The sequence below is a fragment of the Emydura macquarii genome, unplaced genomic scaffold (assembly GCF_026122565.2).
Source record: "Emydura macquarii macquarii isolate MOO-44397 ecotype Brisbane River unplaced genomic scaffold, CSIRO-AGI_Emac_v2 contig_2681, whole genome shotgun sequence".
NCBI classification, from domain to species: domain Eukaryota; kingdom Metazoa; phylum Chordata; order Testudines; family Chelidae; genus Emydura; species Emydura macquarii.
The window spans coordinates 1,918,966-1,941,943 of NW_027132818.1; the positions used below are offsets into that span (position 1 = coordinate 1,918,966).

The window sequence follows — 22,978 nt, forward strand, 5'->3', positions numbered from 1 at the left end:
GCCTGGCCCCCCGCTGCCCAGGGCAGACTACGGGGGGCGGCAGCAGCAGGCTGCAACCTCCCGTCCCACGCTACTGCCGGTCCCACGCGCTGGGCAGGGCGCTGCTGCTGCCTCGTGCAGCCGGGGGAGGGGGAGAGAATGAGGACAGTGAGTGACCCAGGGTCTCCCCCCCCCCCCTCCTGTGATGATGAGGCGGCCCTGGGGGGAGGGGCGGGGCTGCTCTTGGGGTTCTCGAGTCCCCAGTCAGGGTGGGGTTTGGATTGGGCTGGGCTCCAGCCTCACGCCCGGCCCGTGCAACCCTTTAACCAATAACCATAGAGTGCCTCCTTCCTCCCCGCCCAGCCCGTTGTGACGCCTCGCTGCGGCTGCTGATTGGCAGAGGCGCCTGTCACTTTCCTCGCTTCCCCCAGTTCCCCTTCTGGTCGGGCTGTGCCACTGGCAGCAGGAAGGAAGAGAAAAAATCGCTCTCACTCAGGAGGACACTACGGGCCGGGGTAGGTGCGGGGCGGGGCGGGGCGGTGCTTGCTTGTTTCCCCCAGGAGGAACCCAGCGCGCGGGTGGCGCGGGGAGGGGGCCTGCCCTGCTCGCGCACTGGGCGGCTGAAGAAGAGGCGAGCGAGCGAGCTCCTTGCGAGGGGAGGCTGAGAGAGCAGTTTCCCGGCTGCGCCCCGCCTCCTCCCGCCGGGGGTGGGAGCTGTTCCCGAGAGAGCTCCCCCTCTCTTCGCCCGTTTCAAACCGCCCGCCCGCCCGCTCCACCTGCCAGTCCGACGTGAGACCCCGCGCGCTCCACCAGAGTCCCATGTAACTGCCAACGGCCCTCCGCGCGCGAGGCTGAGGCGGGTGGAACGTTCCCCTCGTTCCCTACACAGAGGCGGGGCTGCCCTCTCCGCGCCCCCCCCCCAGCTCCCAGTGCTGGGGGAGTTGCCTCTTCTCCCCCCCCACCCCCCGCGTTGCACCCCCGCTCCCAGGCCGCGCAAGTTGCGGTTGGCGCTGGGCTTCCTTCCGGCCGGTCTGGCCTGTGAGCATCAGGCCAGTACCACTCCCGTTGCATCCTAGGGACTCGTGCTGCCCCCGTTCTGACAGCCCGACCCCGGGACCTCTGGTGCTGGGGCGGGACTCGGGAGAGACCCTCGGCTCTGTTCCCTGCTCTTCGCTGGCCTGCCGGTGTTTATAGGGGCCTGGCACGTCTCCTCTCGTCACTTCCGTGTCCCCACCTGTAAAATGGGGTTTGGGTGCTGTACACGAGTTCTGGGATGGTCCGAGCTAAAGCAGCCTGGAGGCCTGTGTTTGGACTTGACTTTGGGGTTCTGCAAGGGGAAAGGCCTTACGTTGTCATTTTATGGGTTTTTATCGCTGCGTATCTTTACTGCTGCCCCTATTGAGGCTCCCGGGAGCAAAGACACCTGTAGCAATAACTTTGCAGGGTTGTTCTTATATCCGTATGTGATTCAGCCCTACTTCACCCATCCCCCCACCCCCTCCCGCTCAGAATTTAATAGTGGTCTGCAGGAATGCTCCTGCTACAGGGCATGTTTTTCTGGGGCTGCAAATTACTTCAGGAGTAAATTGTCCAAAGGTCTTTCAAGAGGACTTGCTGTTTAGCAGTTTAGTCACCCAAATTTAAATTGTGTGAGGTTTATTTTTTTTAACTCTTAGAAAACCTAAAATTAGCTTATTTTCATTTTTTCGTTCTTAATTTTAGTTAGTTTTTGGTTTGAATGTAAACTTTCCCCTGCAATGTTTGCAACCCATATCTTGTAGCATTATGGATGAGAACCTGAAAGTGAAACAGCATGTAAAATAAGAGATGATAAGGAACTTGTTCAGGGATTCTCAAACTCTTTTATAAAATAAGTATGTATTTTTCACTATCTCTACAGTGACGTTTTGTCCTTTTGAAAGAAGTTTTGCTTTTCATTTCTTCTCCCCTTCCTGTCCGTTCTTTCTCATCTGAAAATGAGGAGAGCTAGCACTCTGCAGACACACCAGAAAGTGCTTCATGGTCCAGAGACCAAGCATCCTGGATTTACATTGTACAGACGTTAGTAGGTGGCTTAATTATAGTTGCATAGAGTGACTATACAGGAGACCTTACAGTGGCGCAGCTGCAGCGGTATAGCTGTGTGGCTGTAAGGTCTGTAGTGTAGACATAGCCTTAGTTTCTTCATCTGTCAAATGGCAGGAATAATGTTTGCTTCCCTCCTTGAAATATTGAGGATGGTTTAGCACTTTGTTTTCAAAACTTTATATAAGAGCTAGTTATTATTAATAATCTAGGATGTTATTAGGCAAACAGCTATATAGTAGCATATACATCTATGGTGATACATAAACAACTAAGGAAATGTTTTTAAAAAATTATTTTTAACTTTAAGTGAAGCTCTATAGTTGAAGTCCCATAAATATCATTGTCATGGGAAAGTTTGAGGCTTCTTTCTTGCAGAATTCTAGGTACCTTCCATGCGCAAATTATGTTAGAAAAATGGACTGCAGAAGGAGCTCATCTGTATCATTGAAGTTCTGAGCTATGGATCAGGGCACCCAGAGTTATATTCACACCAAAGTCAGAGCAGGTCTCCAAAGTAGACCCCTGTATAAATAATCTTGCTTTACTTTGTGTTCATTTGCAAATTATTATTCATTCCTTATTTCTTCTTCATATTTATGTTCTAATTCAGGAGAAGCAAGAAAATTGCATTGTCCATTATGAGCTCTTATTGTAGAAAAATGCTACTACTGGCACTCTTATTAGGTCTGCTCATGTTAAGTGCTGCACTATCCCTCTAGCCTGGAAGGTCAGTTTCAGACAAAACACATGTTTCAGAGCCAGTACTGGGTATCAGGAATGCACTCTAAAATAAAGAAAATAATATGCATTGGCAGCAGATTGCTTTGCAAAGGCAAGGAGGCAATAGCTTCCCTGATTTCACTATTTTGCCCATGATATGATTGAAAATTGAATCTGATGTCTGTGGATAGTAAGTAAAATGTTGAGAGAAGTTTTCTCTGAGCTTTCAGATTTCCCAAGTGAGCCAGACATCCCTAATTTGGTACTTAAATTTTTCAACATTCAAAGAGTTGAGCATCTTTTTTTGCAAGTGTACACTGTATATACATATTTCTGTCCCCACCAAATTGCTTGAGTTCTGACAGGTTTTACTAGGGTTAATGACGCCGTGTTGTTTTGAAATTACAAATCTGCACAGTTACAAATTTTCCTAATGGGATAGGAAAAGTACAGACTACATTTCCCACCTAAGTCCTAGGAAAGAGAATTTTTGTATTTCATGTTGCCCTTTTAACTAAAGACAATTTTTAATGGGGAAAAAATGATTTAACCATACATAAATTATTAGAATTGGATGTTGTATTCATCTGAAAATCTAGCAGGCATCCTTTTAATGAGAGGATGACCTCTTAGCAAACCAGAACAGAGATTAATTTTGATACCTTTTTAGTGCGAGGCAGATCAATTAATAAATTGGATAAATTGAATGTTGTTCTAAGTCATACTGAGAACTCCTGACATATATGTCTCTAAAGGAAGAATTTTGTTTGGATGCTACACTGTATGCTATTTGCCTTAAAATATCCATTTTAGCAAAATATCAATAATAATCTTTTTCCCTGAAATGCTTGAGTAATATTGGTATCAGGAAGAAAATATCATGTAGCTCTTTTCTCTTGTTTTTAGAACTCTTCTTAAAAATTAATAAATTACCTTTGAGAAAGTAGTTTTGTCTGAAGAAAATGACTGGCTGTGGCTAGTGGCTGATTGCTTTGCTTCTAGCCTTCACCTCTTGGTAAAGAGAGTGCTTAATTTTCATGAACTCCCAGCATTCTAAAGTAAATGTGACCTGATTAGAACTTCACTACTTATTTTACACTTTCAATAATTGTCAAATAGAAAATATGGTCAGAATGATTAGTTTTGCAATTATGTATAGATAATAAAGTACAGAGAATATTTGAGTCTATTTCCTAAATATTCCCCAATATCTTTGAGAAAATAAATTTGAAACTAATGAGTGTAGTCAGTTCACTGATGATATCGTCAGTTTCACAATGCCCAGTTTTCAATCATGTCAATTTCTCTCCTGCTGCTTCACCAGGACCTGAGGCACAATAGAGGCAGGCACTGGAATATTTATGAGGATGGGTTAGGAAAGCTGGATGAGGAGTACCGTTGTGGTGACCCAACTTTTGTAGTAACCAGTTGATTGGGAAAAGACTACAGTAGCAGACACTGGTGTGGTTGCCAGGAGGCTCTAGAGTTGGGATGAAGATGAACCTTCTCTCTTCCAGCTGTCAGATGGGTATACAAGGGGATGAACCCATTAACAAGCGAGTTAGGAGTAGGATCTGGTGCCAAAATCTTGGTAAGAATCTCAGTACCCTACTTTTCAGCAGCTGAAGGTAACTTGTGCTTTTTACCAGAGCAATAATTATGGAGCTTACTAGTGGGTTCATCTTTAGTACTGACCTATAGCAGGTAGGCTTACTCCTCTGACAAGCAGATGTCTGGTAAATTTTCATGCTCTGTCTAATAATAGCTGCCATTACTGCGGTGGAAAATAGAAAAATATTTATATGCAAACCAGTTACACGAAACCCATTTAAGGTAATCTCAATGTCAGAATGAATTTAAAAGTCTGCCATCTGGCAAACCTGGCATTTATTAGGCATTAACAGTACTTGAAAGATGTTGGATCATGCACTACAAACCTTTGCTGAACTTTAATTTAAGTAATGATTGTATTATTTCCTAGCTTTCAAATTTAAGCAGGTGAAAGATTGTAGCAGGAGAGCTGTATTATAAATGCAAAATGTTACTGACAAAGACATTTTTGCATCATAAATATGAATGTCATACCACAGACCGTCTAAAATCTATAAACATATTAACACAGATAAATCTCAAAGAAAATGAAGCAAATCTGGCAGGGAGAGAAGAGTATAGATTTAACTTTATCTGTTGGAGTGTGGGCAAAACTTGGGGGTTGGGGGGGAATTATTAACTGTCACATAACTCTGCCTTTAATCTTATGTACTGTGTTACCAACAGTTGTGTGGATCCTACAATTAGTATGTATTGATTCTCATTCTTGTTTGGTGAAAAATAATTATTCTGGTATGCTCTTGCATACTGTTTCTGGGCAAATATAGCATAAAGGTTTAGATCACTAAATATATTGCAAATTGCTAAATATATTGCAATCTCTGCATTGCCTCACTATGCTATTGTTTGCTTCTTAAACACAACCGCTCAGTGATGCTTTCAGTTGTCTGTGGCTTTGTCCTACCCATTTATGCCATAATACTTAGTCCTCCCCTAAAGATGATCTTGTTAGAAAGTGAATGTATGTGAGTTACTAATGTTGCAATCCTTTCCCTATGTGCCTGCTGGATCAGCCTGAAGTTCTTCCTTCCATCCTATGTTTGTGCAGTAGCACAATATATTTGTAATTTTAGCACATCATGCTGTTAGTTGAGATGTGTTACAAATTATATGAATTTACACTGCAGATTTTGCCAAGTATTTATATAGAAAAGGTTCAGTTCCCAGTATTTCAGAGACTTATGGGCTTTACAAAGATCCAGTAATAGTTAGGTAATGGTTCTTTACACATCACTCTCACCTCAAGGAGAGTGGCTGGTGTCTTAGTAATCAGAGCAACTGAGGGAGAATTCAGATATCTATATATTCAAAATCTGAAGTTTTACTAATATCATCTAGTCATGATTCTAAAAAGATGATCATTTACATCCATCAGCTAATACAATTCAAATAATGTCAAATCTGTTATGTGGTGGAAAAAGTCAATTTGCATTGGTTGAATTTTAAAACTCTGTACAATCTTATAAAGTGTGGTTGGTGTAGCTTTCTCTAATGTGGTTTATTATTTATTTGCATCACAATTAAAAGATGTGATGAGTTTTGTTAACAATAGACCATCCAAACACTGGATAAAATTCTATCGAGGCTGGAGCTCAAATATAGCTATTCACAATAATTGTTAAATAATTGTTAAAAAGAAATTTAGGTCACCATAAATAAAAAGTCACTCACTCATCCAGACCACATTAGCAGCTTTGGACACATTTTCTAAATTCCTGTTACCAAGACCCTCTCCCTTAGCTATTTTAATTAATAATTAGGAATTTATCTCTAGGAAATATCAAAGTGGCTATTCCATTGTGGGTAAGATCTGAGATTACTCAATTCAGACTGCTGTTTTTGGGTTCTGATTACATACCAAGAGGTATGTAATAATATAAATGATATAAAGATCTGGTATTTTCAGTATTTACCAGTCATTTTATCGTGAAACCTGGCTATGAGATGACTCTATCTAGATCTTTAACCACATTTGTGGAATTGACCTAGGAGAAAGATGGAACAAAAGGTGTAAATTTCTAAGATATATATACAATTTTGATTGAAAAAGATATTAAGAAAACAACCCAGATGAAAAAATGGGAGAGGCATTAGTCAAAGATTTGGATGAGTGGGTCTCTATTTTGTAAAGTGAATATACTTATTCAATTTATATAGCTCATAAATAATTTTTTTTATAAATTACTATATAGATGGCATTTGACTCCAGTTAAGATCCATCATATTTTTGCTACTTGGGTGGCACTGTGGTGGAGGGATTATGGTGAAAGGATAACATACTTGCACATGTAGTGGTCAAGGAATTAGGGTATGTATACACTGATGGCAGCACTGTTGGTGCTGCCGGATCGATTTTGTGGGATCGATTGAGTGGCAGTGGAGATCCGCTCAATCAATCAGGAAGTCGACTGAGTAAATCCACCCGGAAAAAGATTAACGCTGCGTCGACGGGAAGGCATTTCCTGTCGGTGCAGCCTAGCGGAGATGCTGAGCTAATTAGAATTTAGGAAGTCGATGGGAGATACTCAAGCTTAAGATGTCACTACAACCATTGGTGAAATTATAGTGCTAGATTCAGAATTGCCTGTTCCTTCTGTATATATCTAATCTACAAAAAACGTCCTTTACTCGTATGTAGGCTTATACTGAGTATTTGATTTAAGTTTCCTTTGACCTTCAGTGGGTTTTTTCTTGATAACAATGGAATTTAAAAACCTCCACAGCAGTCTGTACTTTGATTAAGATAGTTAATTGTTAATCATAATGTACAGTTACATGATATCTGTAGATTATTCTGTATAAAATAGGGAAATGTATTAATTACAATATTAAAACAATTAGATGTCAGGAATGCTTGTTGTGAGTTGCTAATAATGATATGTAAGTCTTGTAAATATTTGAACTCTTAACACTAAAGGGGGAAAAGCTAAAATCAGGTATACAAGCCTGTATAATATCAAATGTAAGGAATATGCAAATAGAGGATATATTATAAAGATTAAAATGTAATAGACTATGGACAATAATATAGTAGTTCAGAAACTTTTATAGTTACAGGTCAGCCTTCAAAACATTTGAGGCCCACCTATTTCACTTTCAATTTACAGTTATTTATAGCTTTTTCTTTTATTACCCTGCTTTAGTTTTCTGACTTTTAAGATTCTGCGGTGCTGCACCTACCTCCTTGATCAGGAAGGACTAAATAAGACACCCTTCAAATCTTGTTAACACTATTCCTTAGCTGAATCAACACGCTTATTCTCTTCTCTCTGTGGTATGAGAGCATTACTCCCCAAACATCCTTAGTCCCTGAATACAACTGATATCAGGAATTTAACTTAATAGATGCTCTGATCTAAAGGCCAATTATTATGCATTTACCAGAACTTCTTAAATCTCCTTGCATGTGTGTGATATTCTCTTTTTAATTACAAATAGTGGCTGAAAGATGGTTGTGGCTTTAAAGTGACACTCTCGGGTTAAAAATAGTATTTACTTTTTACCGCTTATGCTGTTTTGCTTGCTTTTTTTATTTATGCGTTTCTCTCAGCTTGGACAATGAAAATGGAGTGTTCCATTTCTAATCACTTTTTGGTTCTTGTCCTAGCATAACACTTCATTGTTTGGATTGTAGGTTTTAGATTTTTTTTAAAATTGTGACTATATTACTGTTAGACTTAGTTTTGTGAAAGCTCGTTCTTACAAAACCAAAAATTTAGCCCAAATTTGATTTGAAAAAAAATGCTTTTTTAAACGGATGCTGTCCTTTTAACAAATTTGTCAAATATTTATTTTTTGTAAGAGAATTCATGACATTCTTAAATTATCTGGCTGTTTTGTTAAATTACTTAGGATTCAACAGTTAATGAAAAATTCATGCAAGGGTACAGATAAAGAACCATTAGAGAAATGGCAGGATTCCTAGACAATTTCCGATGGCCAGAGTGTGAGTGTATTGACTGGAGTGAAAGAAGAAATGCAGTTGCTTCAGTGGTTGCAGGTGTATTGGTAAGTATTCAGACTAGACAAATTAATCCAGATTTGTCATCTTGGTTAATGTTGCATTATTAATTCATTAATCTTTAAAAATAAAATGTTCCTAAATCAAATTGTTAAACCGCAGTGCTAAGTGCGCTCTTAAACCAATATATTTCTTCATATTTTGCAAGTTTATTGCTTAGCAAAACCTTTGTAGTTCACCTGGATGTATACATTGTTTGAGTTTGATGTTTCGATACTTTTTCTTTTTCCAGTATTGTTTCTCTTTTAAAAAGTGTTAAATTGTTGGAAGGTATGTATTCACTTTCAAAGATCTTCATGGTCCTATCTCCATCCTACCTATCAAATTTAATTTAGTATCAAAAGGTAGACTCCTGCCTCCGATTGATCCATGTTGGTGCCATTACCTACTTGTTCAATTTTCAAACAAGCATCTTGATGCTTTCTCCCATGTTGCTCCTTACACTTGGGAGAAGCTCCCTATAAACATCTGCAAAACTAACTCATCCTCCTTCAAATCTGTACTTAAAACTCTCCTTTGCTGTGAGGCCTACAAAAAACTTGACAATGGCTGCTGCTGAGAACACTGAGATCATACTGACCAATATTGTTTCCTTGTACTTCCCCGTTGGTCAGCCGGTTTGTCTCCATCTGGTGTCTTTTGTCTTATATGTAACATTGTAAGCTTCTTGGGGTAGGGGCCATATTATTTGTTCTGTGTTAGTACAGCGCCTAGTACAAAGGGTCCATGACTAGGACTCCCTAAGTGATAGGTGTGTGTCTGACATAACAAGGTATGTTACAGCACTTATATTTTACCTGGCTATATCATGCATATATTGGGAACATAGGTTCAACTTTTTAAGGCAATGAAGGTAATCTAGCCATACATTTTTCTTTAATGTTAACAGAAGATTAATGGCTAAATCCCAAAAGCTGCATTGAAAATGTCAGCAGTACATTTTTTAAAATTTAATTGAATTACAGAACATACATGCCCACAAAGTTTATTGTTTTAAGAGTTTACTTATGAAAAGAAGAAATTAATTTAGCAATATGCATGAAGTGTTAAACTCTCAGCATGTATTCTTTGTTTATCTTCACACCCCTCCAGCTTCATAATACTGTGTGATGGTCTCATTGTTTCTCTAGTTTTTCACAGGCTGGTGGATAATGATAGATGCTGCAGTAGTTTATCCTAAACCAGAACAAATGAACCATGCATTCCACACCTGTGGAGTGTTTTCCACATTAGCTTTTTTCATGTAAGTATGTATAAAGATAAGTCTCTATTTAAAAAGATACTTCCTGTAAATGCATAGTTGCATAATTTTACAGAGGAAAATTTAATGAGCTTTTATATATTCTAAATTTGAACTATCAGCATATTTTTAGCTAATTCACTGGTACTTCATTCATGTAACACAAAAGAAGGCAACATTCTTGGTCTCTGCTTCCTTTGCTCGTGCATAGTTACATGGTTATTTGGCTTTTCTCTCTCTAGTCAAGATACATTTCTTCTCTCTGCTGCTTTTACATTTTATCTTTTAAAATGGTATACATCTTGGCGTTGTTATAAAAGGAAAAGATGGTTCCTTATAATAATGCTCAGATTCCTGGACCAAAACCTCTGATATATTACCCAATAATTTATATTAACCTGAAGCACATTAGGCCAAATTAGTCCCTGGTGTAACTAATTACTCCTGCAGCTCCTTTTCTGGGTCTAAAACCTATTTGGAAGACCAAGTGTTTTTTAGGGTTGCATCAGAGATTAATTTAGGCCATTAGTAGTATGAGTAGTTGCTAGTGTCTTCATTACAATCATTCCACAAACCTATGGCTTTAACTTGAAAAAAATGCATTTAACTTAAACCAGGAATATTTAGAGATATTTCAATTATTTTTTTAAAAAAGGAGGCAGTTAAACAAGGCACAGACCCTTGTTGCCTGGGAGCAGACCCCTGCACCTGAGAGTATACCATGGACTTCACTGAAGCTCTGTGTGGGTGTAGGAATCTGCCCTTGTGGATCCAGTTGCAGGATCTGGTCTAAACAAAGAGCTTACCAACTCTGTGGCTGGAAGGGAACAACTTGCCAAGTAACTTTCTCAAAATAATTTTCACATCTCTAAAAACTTTAATTTTATTTATAACAATCATAATTTTTAAATGGTTTTTCTAGTTAAGCTTTAAACTTATAAACTTATGTATTTGAGTTTGCTTTTTGTCCCAGGATAAATGCTGTATCAAATGCACAGGTGAGAGGAGATAGCTACAGCGACGGATGTCTTGGAAGAACAGGTAAATGGTTTATTTAATTGGCATTAAAAGAGACAATTAAAACAACTATGTTTTGTAATGAATTTCATCACAACCTCATAGAATTTACAAAATTCTTCTTCGAGTAGTGTCCCTGTGGGTGCTCCACTCCAAGTATTGGCGCGTCCTTGACCAGAGATTTTGTCAGCAGTGCCTGTCCGGTCGCGCATGCTCCGTCCCTGTCTTGCAGCACCATTGGTGCCCTTTTTGGCATGCACGACTCAACCCCCTCAGTTCTTTCTCAACCATCCGTGGTCTGAGACGGAGCCCTCAGCAATTCTTCGCAGCCCGCTTCAGAAATAGTTGTCTGTTTTCCCCATTCTAGTTAGTCAGTTTACCTGTAGTTTAGAGGAGTTTACCTCAATCCTTCCCTCTTTTTTTTTTTTTTTTTTTGAGAGAGAGAGAGAGTGAGAGAGATAGAGAGAAGAAAAAAAATTTTCCCTCCGACTTACCTCATAGTTAATAAAAAATATCATGCTGGGCTCTCCTGGCTTCAAATGGTATGCGTCATGCAGGGACGCTATGCTGGCTTTGGACGGGCTCTTGAAGTACATCAGATGCCTAGGCAAAGGGCATATCTCCCAGAAATGCCTGGCTCTAGATTTTAAGTTCTTGCAGTGGACGCATGACAGGGACCTCTGCCTGAAGCTAATACTTATAGAGAGGACTCTGAGACTTGCCTCAGACCCTGGTCAGAGTAACAGCTATTTGCATGACAAGACTAGAAAAAGGCACTCTACTCCACCTGCAGTGGAGCAGAGTAAGAGAAGGAGGTCATCAGGAGTGGACAAAGGAATTTGGTACCAAAGAGGCTCTAGGTTCCTCCGGTACACTGATCTCTACAACAAGGAAGGACTCTCACTGCTCTACTAAAGAGCTGAGAGATAAAATAAAACAAATCCAATCTGAGATGGTACCATCGAAAGTAATGGTCCACAAAATGGCGGTAACCATCACATCAGCACCGACACAGACCTTGGCACCAACAGGTGGCACAGCACCGGCACATACTGTGTCCATGACATCGGCACGGATTATACCCATAGTGCCTATGGCACTGATAGCGTCTGAGACACCAACAGCACCAAGAACATCAACAGTGACGATGGCGCCAACAGATATGTCTGCACCAAGTAATGTCATGGAACAGACTGCGGCACTGACACTAACAATGGAGCTGATGATGCTGGCCCCACTAAAGCATACTGAAAAGCACAGGCATCACGAGAAGGAGGAAGAATTCTTAGCATCCTCCCAACTATCACCACTATACGGGACGGACACCTCCCCAGTGCAATTCAGTCAGGAGAAACCCATTTCTCCCATCTCTTTCTCCAGTGATGAGGAGTATGAATGTGAACAGGCTACTTTTTCCAACAACCATCACCTGGGGGCACCCAACCAAATACTGTCCACATTCTAGACGTTCATCATACCCATGGCTTGGACCTCCATGGTTTGCTCCACCAGTCCCATATCATATGCATTGGCCTGGATGGGATACCTGATCTACTTATTCGACATCGCACAGCAGATCATTAACCTCCCAGAGATACAGGGACAGGCCACCCTATAGATCACCTCCAACAGGACCCGAAACAACTGGTCCTACAGAAGAACAGGAGGAGATAGCAGAGCAAGAGAATTCCATCTGCACACAACTCATCTTCACCAGATGAGGCCATAGTTCCCCCACCTCCTACAACTGCAGATGATTTTAAGCAGTTCCAGGAATTGTTTAAGAGGGTAGCTGACAGCTTGGATATTCCACTCTAGGAGGTGGCAGCTTCACAACATAAACTGAGAATACTGCAGACCTCAGCTTCTTCTAAAATCGCCCTTCCCCTAGATGATGCCCTGATGGAGTCAGCCAATAACATCTGGCAAATGCCTGCCACCATTCCTCCTACTTGCAAAAGGGCTGATAAAAATTATTATGTCCCTGCTAAAGATACTAAGTTCCTCTTCACCCACCCAGCTCTTAACTCACTGGTCATAGAAGCTGCTAAACAGAGGAACAAACAATATAACGGATCACCACCACATGACAAAGAGGACAAGAGACTAGATTTATTGGCAGGAAAGTCTACATGTCAGCTACCCTACAATTGAGGGTAGCAAATTATGCCGCGTTGTTGTCAACTTATAACCATGACAATAATGAAAGATATTTGAGTTTATTGAATGCATCCCTGAGGACAGAAAACAAGTGTCAGTCTCTCATAAAAGGAGGACAGTTAGTTGCAAGAACTGCATTGCATGCTTCCCTCGACGATGTGGACACCGCAGCTAGAACAGTTGCAACTACCGTTGTCATGTGTAGGGCATCATGGCTTCACTCCGTGGCCTTTTCTAAACAACTGCAGGCGACAATCGAGGATCTTCCTTTCGATAAAGCGAAGTTCTTCGCAGATAAGAACAATGAAGTCATGCGTACCATGAACGACTCTATGGCTACGCTCCGCATGCTTGTAATCTACACATCCACAACAAGAAGGAGAACTTTTGATATCTAGAGTTATATACTTGGTACCTACACTACCCACAAAACAGATGGTATGAGCAACCATGCTCCAGACAAAGGCCCCAACGCTGCCAGCAGACAAACCAACAACCATCAACATTTCAGGCTGCCCCTTCTAAACAACAATTGTGAGGATTTGGTTGAGGGTCTGTATGACCATCCCTGCCTGCCACAGCCAGAGTCCATAAGGTCCACCATCTTCTTCAAACAGCGCCTACGCCCCTTTTACCAACACTGGGCAAGCATAACAGACAAATGGGTACTAGAAATTATCCGTTCAGGGTATACTATCTCTTTTACCTCCATACCTACAATCCAAACCCCTTCCCTGTCCCTCTTCAGGGGACCCATCTCATGAGCACCTTTTGCAACAGGAGATAGAATATTTACTCTGAATAGGTGCCATAGAGCATGTTCCCTACCAGCACAGAAGCAGAGACTTCTATTCCCATTATTTCCTCACCCAAAGAAGACCGGAGGTTGGAGACCCATTTTGGACTTAAAAAAACTGAACATGTTTATAAGGGTACAGAAATTCAGGATAGTCACTCTGGCTACCATATTACTGGCACTGGAACAGAGGGACTGGTTTGCAGCCCTTGACCTTCAGGATGCATATTTCCACATTACTATTCACCCAGCTCACAGAAGGTTTCTAAGATTCACACTAGGCAACAACCACTATCAGTACATGTTGTTACCCTTCGGCCGTTTTACTGTTTTATCTTTGGCTAAGATACTTGCCATTGTAGCCTCCTGCCTTCACAGACTATGGATTACCATATTCCCCTATCTGGACAATTGCCTGATAAGGGCACACGTACATGAGGGCGGTTCAAGCAATTCACACGACAAGGACATTATTTCATACGCTAGGACTGATGATCAAGGACAAGAAATCCACCCTACAGCCTGTGCAACAACTAGAGTTTATAGGCGCACACCTGGATTCTCTCACTGCCAGGGTGTTCCTACCAAGAACCAGATTCAACACCATTGTGAACCTGGAGTCTGTAATAGAAAACAGCCCGACCTTGAACGTACACACTTGCCTCCAAATGCTGGGTCACATGGCAGCCACCACATTTGTACTACAATGTGACAGTTTACAAACCACACAGGCAATTGTTATACAAAACTGTGGTGATGCCAAAAAAAAAAAAAATCAAGCAATCGTTAAAATCGTTACACAGCCCAACAACCTTCTAACAGGGATTCTGTTCATAAGGAAAACACCCTCCCTCCTGATCACTATGGATGCATCACTAATTGAATGGGGAGCGCACCTAAAAGAACACATCGTTCAAGGAAAACGGTCAACACAGGAAAGGAAACTGCATATAAATCTGCTGGAATTACATGCTGTCCTCAATGCCTGTCTACATTTCCTACCTCTCATAGCAGGGAAAACTGTAAAAATAATTATGGACAATATTGCATGTGTGTTACATCAATTGGCAAGGAGGGGCAAGATCCAACTTCCTATGTTCAGAAGCGATAAGGCTATGGAATTGGTGCATATGCCACAATATCCACATATCAGTGGTATACTCACCTGGTATTCAGAACACCATTGCAGACAATCTGAGCAGACAGTTCAGCAACAATCACAAGTGGGAATTAAACAACAAAGTCCTGGAAAACATATTTCAACAATAGGATTACCCCACAATCGATCTATTTGCGACAACAATGAACTGCAAGTGCTGTTACTTCTGCTCAAGAGCAGATCTGGGCAGAGGATTGATGGGAGACACATTCCTTATCAATTAGAATACAGATTTCCTTTATTATGCATTCCCACCCATCCCCATGATATCCAAAACCATACACAAAATACGCAAAGGCAAAGTGAAGGTGATAACGATAGCACCAGCATGGTCCAGGCAAACATGGTTTACTTACCTGACACAAATGTCGACTTGCGCACCAATCTCTCTCCCACGATTCGAGGATCTCCTCTCCCAGGACAAAGGACACATCCTCCATCTGCATCTGAAGAAATTACATCTAACAGTATGGTTTCTAACCAGTTCTGACAAACAACTAGAATGCTCAGAACCACTGAGGCATATTTTACTGAATAGCAGAAAACCTGCCACTAGGGAAACATACCTTCAGAAATGGCGTAGATTCTCCTTATGGTGTCAACAAAGACAAATCAACGCAATGGTGGCGCCTATCCTCATTCTACTGGACTATCTCCTGGAAATAAAAAGAGCAGGATTATCAAAGTACACCTAGCAGTTATTATCACCTTCCATGATCTCCTAGATGATGCCACAATCTTTGCACTCCCAATTGTGAAATGTTTCATGACTGATATACAAAATGTGTACCCAGACATAGGTCTGACCACAATTCCTTGGGACCTCAATATAGTACTAAGGACCATCATCAAGCCATCCTTTGAGCCCTTAGCAGCTTGTTCGTTATTGCACATGTCAATGAAGGTATCATTTCTAGTAGCAATTACATCGGCACAACACACAAGTGAGCTCTGAGCTTTTATGGCCCACCCACCTTACACAATATTTCATAAAGATAAGGTAACGCTATGACCTCATCAGAAATTCCTCCCCAAAGTGACATCAGCATTCCATCTTAACCTAAGCATTCATTTACCTACGTTTTATCTGAAACCCCATGTTAATACAAGGGATCAGCCTTCCATATGTTGGATGTCAGACAAGCCATTGCATTTTACCTAGAAAGAACAAAACCCTTTACGTAATCTCCCAAACTTTTCATGTTAATTACAGAACGTTCCAAAGGCAACGCCATATCCACCCAAAGGCTATTAAAGTGGATTTCCACTTGCATCTGCACATGCTGCACAGTCAGGAGTAACACCACCCCAAACTGTCAGGACACATTCAACTAGATCAATTTCTACATCCGCAGTCTTCTTGCAAAGCAACTATCTGAGCTTTGACCCACACTTTCATAAAACATTACACAATTGATCAGGCATCAAGACATGATACAGTAATTGGACTTTCAGTACTCTCCTCCATTCAACCTAACAACTGCGAAGTTCCCTTCACCAGTTGAGGGCAGTGCTCAAGAGTCACCTGGAGTGGAGCACCCACAGGGACACTACTCAAAGAAGAAGAGAGGGTTACTCACCTTGTGCAATAACTGACGTTCTTCGAGATGTGGACGCTCCACTACCCACCCTCCTCCCATCTGCTCTGGAGTTGAGTGTTACGGCTCTTTGGTAGAGAAGGAACAGAGGGAGTCGGGTCGTGCATGTTGAAAAGGGCTCGAACGGCACTGCGAGATGGGACGGTGCATGCATGACCCAGACGGGCACTGCTGATAAAATCTCAGATCAAGGACGCAAAGATGTGCCAATACCTGGAGTGGAGCACCCACAGGGACACACATCTCAAAGAACATCCGTTACTGCACAAGGTGAGTAACCCTCTCATGTTCCTTGCTTCTAAATTCCTGAAAAATAATTTTTTGGCCATTTATGAGCCTTCAAACATGAATTCCAGACTTCCTACTAAAGATGAAATTCAGGAAATGTATATAGCTTAAGTAACTTGATTTATCTGTGCATCCTGCATGAGCATTGAGGGAATGAAATCCCTATCCACAACTTGGGATGGATTGCTGGGACTGCGGTACTCCTACTCTGCATCTTACTCCAGCCTGTGGGTTGGAAGAATGGCTGCTGCCCCTCCATACCATCTACAGGGAGGCTACTGTGTACAGATTTTAATTTCACTTTGTACACATTTCTCTGCATTTTTTTACATATGACAAGGTTTTTTAAAACCTATCCAGCCCCCTCTATTTGCCCGTGTACCCACTTATTATTCATATTGGCCTGGATTGTACCTCTAGATCTGTGCATGGAGGAGATCCTTTGCAGATAGCTATTCCTTCTCATACTTCCACAAGGCGCTCTTCTCCCTCTTTCAGAACCTGCAGATGATGTTCTGTGTCTGGGGTCCCCATAGGGTGGAGAGTGGGTGGAGGCTGAGTGGGCTCGGGGCTGTGGCCAGAAAGGTTCACCTGAGCCCCCTGAAAAAGATGATACAGCTAGGGGTTCTGCTATCTTTTCTGTTGAAATTTCTCTCCCACCTCAGGAGTTCCATGGGCTGCAGTGGCTGAATAGAGTCTCTGGCAACATTGCTCCACCTGGAGATGCGCTGCTAGGAGATGGGGATTGCTGTTGAGGCCAGAGCCATAGTGGAGGCACAGGGCCTGTCCCCAGATGGCCCTGGACTTCTGTGAATACGTGCAGGATCCCCCAGATTTGGTGGCAGACTCTGTTGCTGTGGGGGAGGCAAATCCTGCCTTACTTCTCCCTGGTGGGATGATGTGACAGAAACTCTGCAAGGGTAGCCTGGTGGAGATTTCTTCTCCCAGAGCCTCCTCTAGCAGGCTTTATTCAGGATGGGATGATCTGGGCCACTCAGGTTTATGATACATTATCTCCTACTAATTAGAAGATATTTTTAAAAAATGCTTTACAAATATTTCTTGCAGGTGCGCGCATCTGGCTCTTTATTGGTTTCATGTTGATGTTCGGTTCACTTATTGCTTCAATGTGGATCCTTTTCGGAGCATATGTTACGCAAAGTAAGGCTCCTTCCTCATTTCCTTTTACTGGAGAGGAGGGGACAGTTCCAAAGTGGCAGCAAAGATGTCTACAGATACAATGCAAAATGACTTGCTCCAGTTTGTACTGTTGATCTCAGTGACAAATTCTACCTCCGTTACACATGTACATCTTCTATCAATGTTGTTGAGAGTTTTGCAAGTTCAGAATATAGAGAGCTAGTGAATAAAGAAAGGAGCCACAGTGTTGCTCAGATTAAGGGAAACTGTAAATGAAATTCTCAACTCTTTCTGTACAGAGTGTAGTGACTTATTTTGAAGAAACTATATATATATATATATACACACACACACACACACTACTGCTATGTAATCTAAAGTACCTTGTTACTTGGATTTTAATCACTATATCTGCTAGCAAAACTCTCTATCCCTGTGTAATGTGGAATGTCTCTTTTTTTAAGCACACAAAACCAATAGTTACTTTTAAAATATTATAGTGAAGTCTCCATCTCTAATGGTTGTGTGAAACTCTGTTAACCATTTTTTTTAAAACTAATATGCTTATGGTCCTTATTGAGGTGCACTGACTGATGTTTATATTTTGCATATGAATATGACTTTCTCTACCAGCTAGGAGGTGGGAAACCCAGAACAGAATAAGGCATAGAATCTTTTGTGGTTCTAACTACAGATTTTTATATTGCTTTTGTAAGAATTTGAACATTTCCATGTATTTGTTGGGACCTTATTATGTTCAATTCTTACATGGTCATCCATGTAGCATATTGCTTTGCAGTGGCTATGTTCTAATTTACAATCACTTGTGTAAGTACTAGAAGTGAACAGTGACAGTTGCTATCTATCTTAGGTACTTATGTAGTTTCATTACCATAGCACCTGAGTGCTTCACTGTCTTTAATGTATTTATTCTCTCAACACCTCTGTGAGATAGCGCAGGGCTGTTTTCCACAGTGCATTCCCTTTCTCAGCAATGTACGCTTGGTTTGTGTTAAGATGATGACACTATGAATAGTCTCAAATGCAGTACCTTTTTCCAATATGAAGCTCTAAACTTGTGAAATAACTTTATACCTTGCATTTCTATTTTGTAGACACGAATGTGTATCCCGGATTAGCTGTGTTTTTTCAAAATGCATTGATATTTTTTAGGTAAGTTATTTTCTCTTGTGCCTAAATATATCAAACCATTGCTGGAATGTATCTTATTCTACCACTAGTCATGTTATAAAGCAGATAACCCACACATTCTCATTCCAAACTAAAGTCCGTTTCTGTTTTACTCAAGTGGGGCTCCTACATCCATAAGCACCGCACTAAGTGGTGTGATTTTCAAGAAGGTTGAGCACCCAGCCACTCTTGTTGATGTTAGTGTAGGCTCTTATTCTGTCAGCATCTACCTGCCACCATTCACCCTGGCCCATCCCTTGTCCAGTGGCCCAACCTTACCCCTTCCATATTTGAAAAATGAAATGTGGAGGCCTATCCTAATTTTTTTAAAACCTTTTCACATTCTAGCTGGTGCAATCCTTCTGACACCTTTGTTAATGAAAAGCATCTCTAAGGTGGGATTTACATGCCAAATCCTCCTGTACTCAAGTAGGCAGGTTATGAAAGCCAGTATGAGGTCTCACATCTCTCTCTACTTCAACAGTCTTGCAACCCTAGGGCTGCCCTAGCTGTAACTGATTACTGACTCTGGACCACTCAAGTCCAGAATCCTCTCTCCAACAGTGGCCAGTACCAGAAACTTCAGATGAAGGTGTGAGAACCCCACAATAGGTAGATGTGGGGGGTAATCTGCCCCACATTAGATCTCTAATTGATAGTTAGTCTTAAACCCTGAAGCCTGGGGTTTAATATCCCTTTTAAAAATGCATCATTAATTATGATAAGTCTGGATATTGTTGATCTCAGTAGGTCTAATTCCTTTTTGAATCTTGCTAATTTCTTGGCCTCAATGCCTTCCTGTGGCAGAGTTCCACAGTCTAATTATATATTGTGTGAGAAATTTTTATCAGTTCTGAATTTCTTACCTTTTAATTTCATTGAAAGCCCCTTTATACTTGTTTTAGACTACTGTTAAGTTCCTGATCTACCCTCTCTAGACCATGTTCATCTCATTTCTAAGATAAACAATCCCAGCCTTTTCATGAGTTTTTTTTTCCAGGCCCTTGATCATTTTCATTGCCTCTTTCTGAACCTCTCGAATTCTGCAATAATCTTTTTGAGATAGGATGACCAGTACCACACCATTGATATTATGTAAAGGCATAATAGTAATTGTATTATTCTCCATCCTATTCCTTATACAACCTAACATTTTGTTTGCTTTTTTTGACTGCAGCTGCTCATTAAGCTGTCTACAGTGACACTCAAGTCCCTTGCCTGAGTTGTTAGTTAATTTAGAGCCCTATCAAGAGTATTAGTTTAATTTTTTCCCTTCAATATGCATTACATTTATCAACATTGAATTTCATTTCCCCTCATATTGCCCATTCATCTAATGTGTTTAGGTCTTTTTGAAGGTCCTGACTAACCTAAATAACTTTATCTTCGTCACTGCTCACCCCTCTTTCAATAAAAGTTGAATAACATGGGACCGAGTACAGAATCTTCAGCCTATATATTTTTTGTCATGTTGAAAACTCATTTATTTTTCCCCTACTCTGTTTTCTCTCTCCTAGTCAGGTTTGAGCCATGAACATTTAGCTTCTTTTAGCAGCCTCTTGTGCAGGCACCTTGTAAAAGTATATTTGGACATCTAAATATATTGTCAGCCAGTTCTCCTTTATAGCTTCTCTACTGATGTGTTCAGAGATTGGTGAGGCATTATTTTTCTTTACAGAAACTGTGCTGTCGTATTCTGATCTTTCACGTGTCTTGTTCCGTTTTTTAATTTTCAAGCAGTTTACCAGCTACAGATGTGAGGTCTACTGGTCTAGAACTCTCTGGATCACCCCTAGAATTTTTTCAAAAATTTGGTACAGCATTTACTACCCTCCAATCCTCAGAACAGGAGTTATTTAAAAAAAAAAAAAAAGATATTGCATATTTTTGTTAGTTCAGTCACTTCATATTTAAACTCCCTCGGAACTCTTGGATGTATAGCCTCTGAGTCTGAGTTATTGTTTAATACAGATCTCATTTTTTCAATTAAATATGTAAAAGATTTGCAAATTAAAGATATTGAAGTGGACTGAGCTAAGATTAGCAGATGGAGTCTAAGTGGACTGTAGCTAAGGAATTACTATTTTACATTTAGTTCCTTTCATCCACAATTTTAAGTGCAGAACTTTAGTTCAAAGTATCCTCTGTTCGTATGATAAGTGACCTTTTTCCACATTACATGTAAACTTCTATTTTCTTTACAGTACCCTGATCTACAAATTTGGAAGAACGGAAGAGTTATGGGGATAATATATCAAAGTTAGCATCAATTCCAGGCCCTTTATACTGTAGTCTGAATCTAGCCATCTTTGTTTGTTTTTACAGTTTGCCAAATACTCAAAGTTGCATTAAAACTTTTGTTAATTTTTTTGCTCTCTGAATTGAATGAACTGAGATTTTCAAAAATGCTTTGACAGTTTATATAATTAGTTCCCTTTTTCATAGAAGGGATTTGTGAATATGTACATATTATATGGCTGTGTGTGTATATATTTTAGAAAGCAAATGTTAAATATTTTTATTTCTGAAGTCTTCAGCCTTATTTCTGCTGATACATGAATTTGCATCACCATGTAGGCTCTGATCCTGTAAACCCTCACACATGTGACAAGCTTCAGTTGACCTACTCAAGCAAGTAAGAGTTTGCAGGATCAAACCCATACCTTGTAAAATCAACTATTACTTTTATGCACTGGGGATGTAGCTGATTTTACAAGCTATGCAGCAATGCCCAGTTTGATACCTCGAAGCAGAAGTGAGCCCTTCAAGGTGTCTCAGCTAAACTTAGAAGTAGCATAAGAGGAAAAAATCTTGATTAGATCCTGGGCTAAGTGAGATTTTAAGAAGAATTTTATATAAAGATATGAAAAAGTCAATACAGAAGAGCTTTTGAACTATTTTTGAAAGGTGAAGACCTTTTAACAAGTCCCTCTAGTAAAGGGGACAATATGAATGACAAATCACATTTTATTTTCAATCCTTATTATCATTACTATAGCACAAATACACTTTAATGACAGCATGATGCTTGTAAAATTAAACTCATATCTAGTGTTCAGTAACTTATTACCATTAGCTCTATTTACCATTACATTCAAGAAAAAATAAATTAATCTGAAACATGAGTGTGAAGAGTATATGAAAGACATTAACATTTTAAAGTTATAATAATGAAACTTTTCTTTTGATAAAATAGGTGGAGAAATTACCATTTTTCTCTTTTATGAAAACTGCTTTTTTTTCTATTTAAATAGAGGGATATTGGGGAAAAATATATCACGACTATACTTATAGTAAGATAGCAATTTCTGAGGGGTGCCCTTGGGCTGAGTTTTTGCTGAACTTTCAAATTGAGGGGTTGTTTCCCCAGTACACATGTATATTTCTTAGAGCTAATGGGCACTTAGTTAGAGAACTGAATTGAAATGCTTCCATTATTAGGGGAGTCTAGTGTGTTCTAATTGCAGAAAACAAAAAGGGGAATCCAGATGTTTTTATATCTATGTTGGGTGATCTTGTATATGATCTACAATTTTGATTACAAGTCTGACATTATCAGTTCTACCTACATCTAGAGCATTTAGCATAACTTGAGACTACCTTGTCTCGTGAGACTTTTATAGTATCATGTGCCACAAGCTTGCTTCACAAACAGTATTAACATAAATTTGACAGCGTGAAAAATGTTCCATGTGTATGGCAACTAATTTTCCTGTTAGGTGGGAAGAAATCAAATTACTAACTCCTTTCTGCGGATCTTTCCAGTGGACATAATATGAAGCAACTGTTGTAGCTGAGAGTTGTGCCCGTGCCTTGCCTTGGCTGTTACTTCCAACCTGATTTGTCCATCAAACTGAGCAAGTTCATTCTGAATCTTACATTTGATGGTGTTAAACTGTGTGAATTGTACATAGCTTATGTTTGCTCAATTATAATTTCACTGAATACAATAAAGACTCCTTGAGGTTAA

General features: G+C 40.3%; 1 protein-coding gene across 2 annotated transcripts; it reads left to right on the top strand.

Moving 5' to 3' along the window:
• Window positions 1-345: 345 nt before the first annotated feature.
• TMEM50B (transmembrane protein 50B) lies at window positions 346-22,978 on the top strand. Of its 2 annotated transcripts, XM_067565588.1 has the most exons (7): window positions 347-494; window positions 8,251-8,406; window positions 9,550-9,662; window positions 10,633-10,700; window positions 17,746-17,838; window positions 18,933-18,990; window positions 21,213-22,978. In XM_067565588.1, the coding sequence occupies exons 2-7, from the start codon at window positions 8,308-8,310 to the stop codon at window positions 21,256-21,258; spliced, it is 477 nt and encodes a 158-aa protein (XP_067421689.1). In that variant the 5' UTR covers window positions 347-494; window positions 8,251-8,307; the 3' UTR covers window positions 21,259-22,978. The 2 variants fall into 2 exon arrangements, with proteins under 2 accessions (XP_067421690.1, XP_067421689.1); XM_067565589.1 differs by lacking the exon at window positions 17,746-17,838 and having other exon boundaries at window positions 346-494.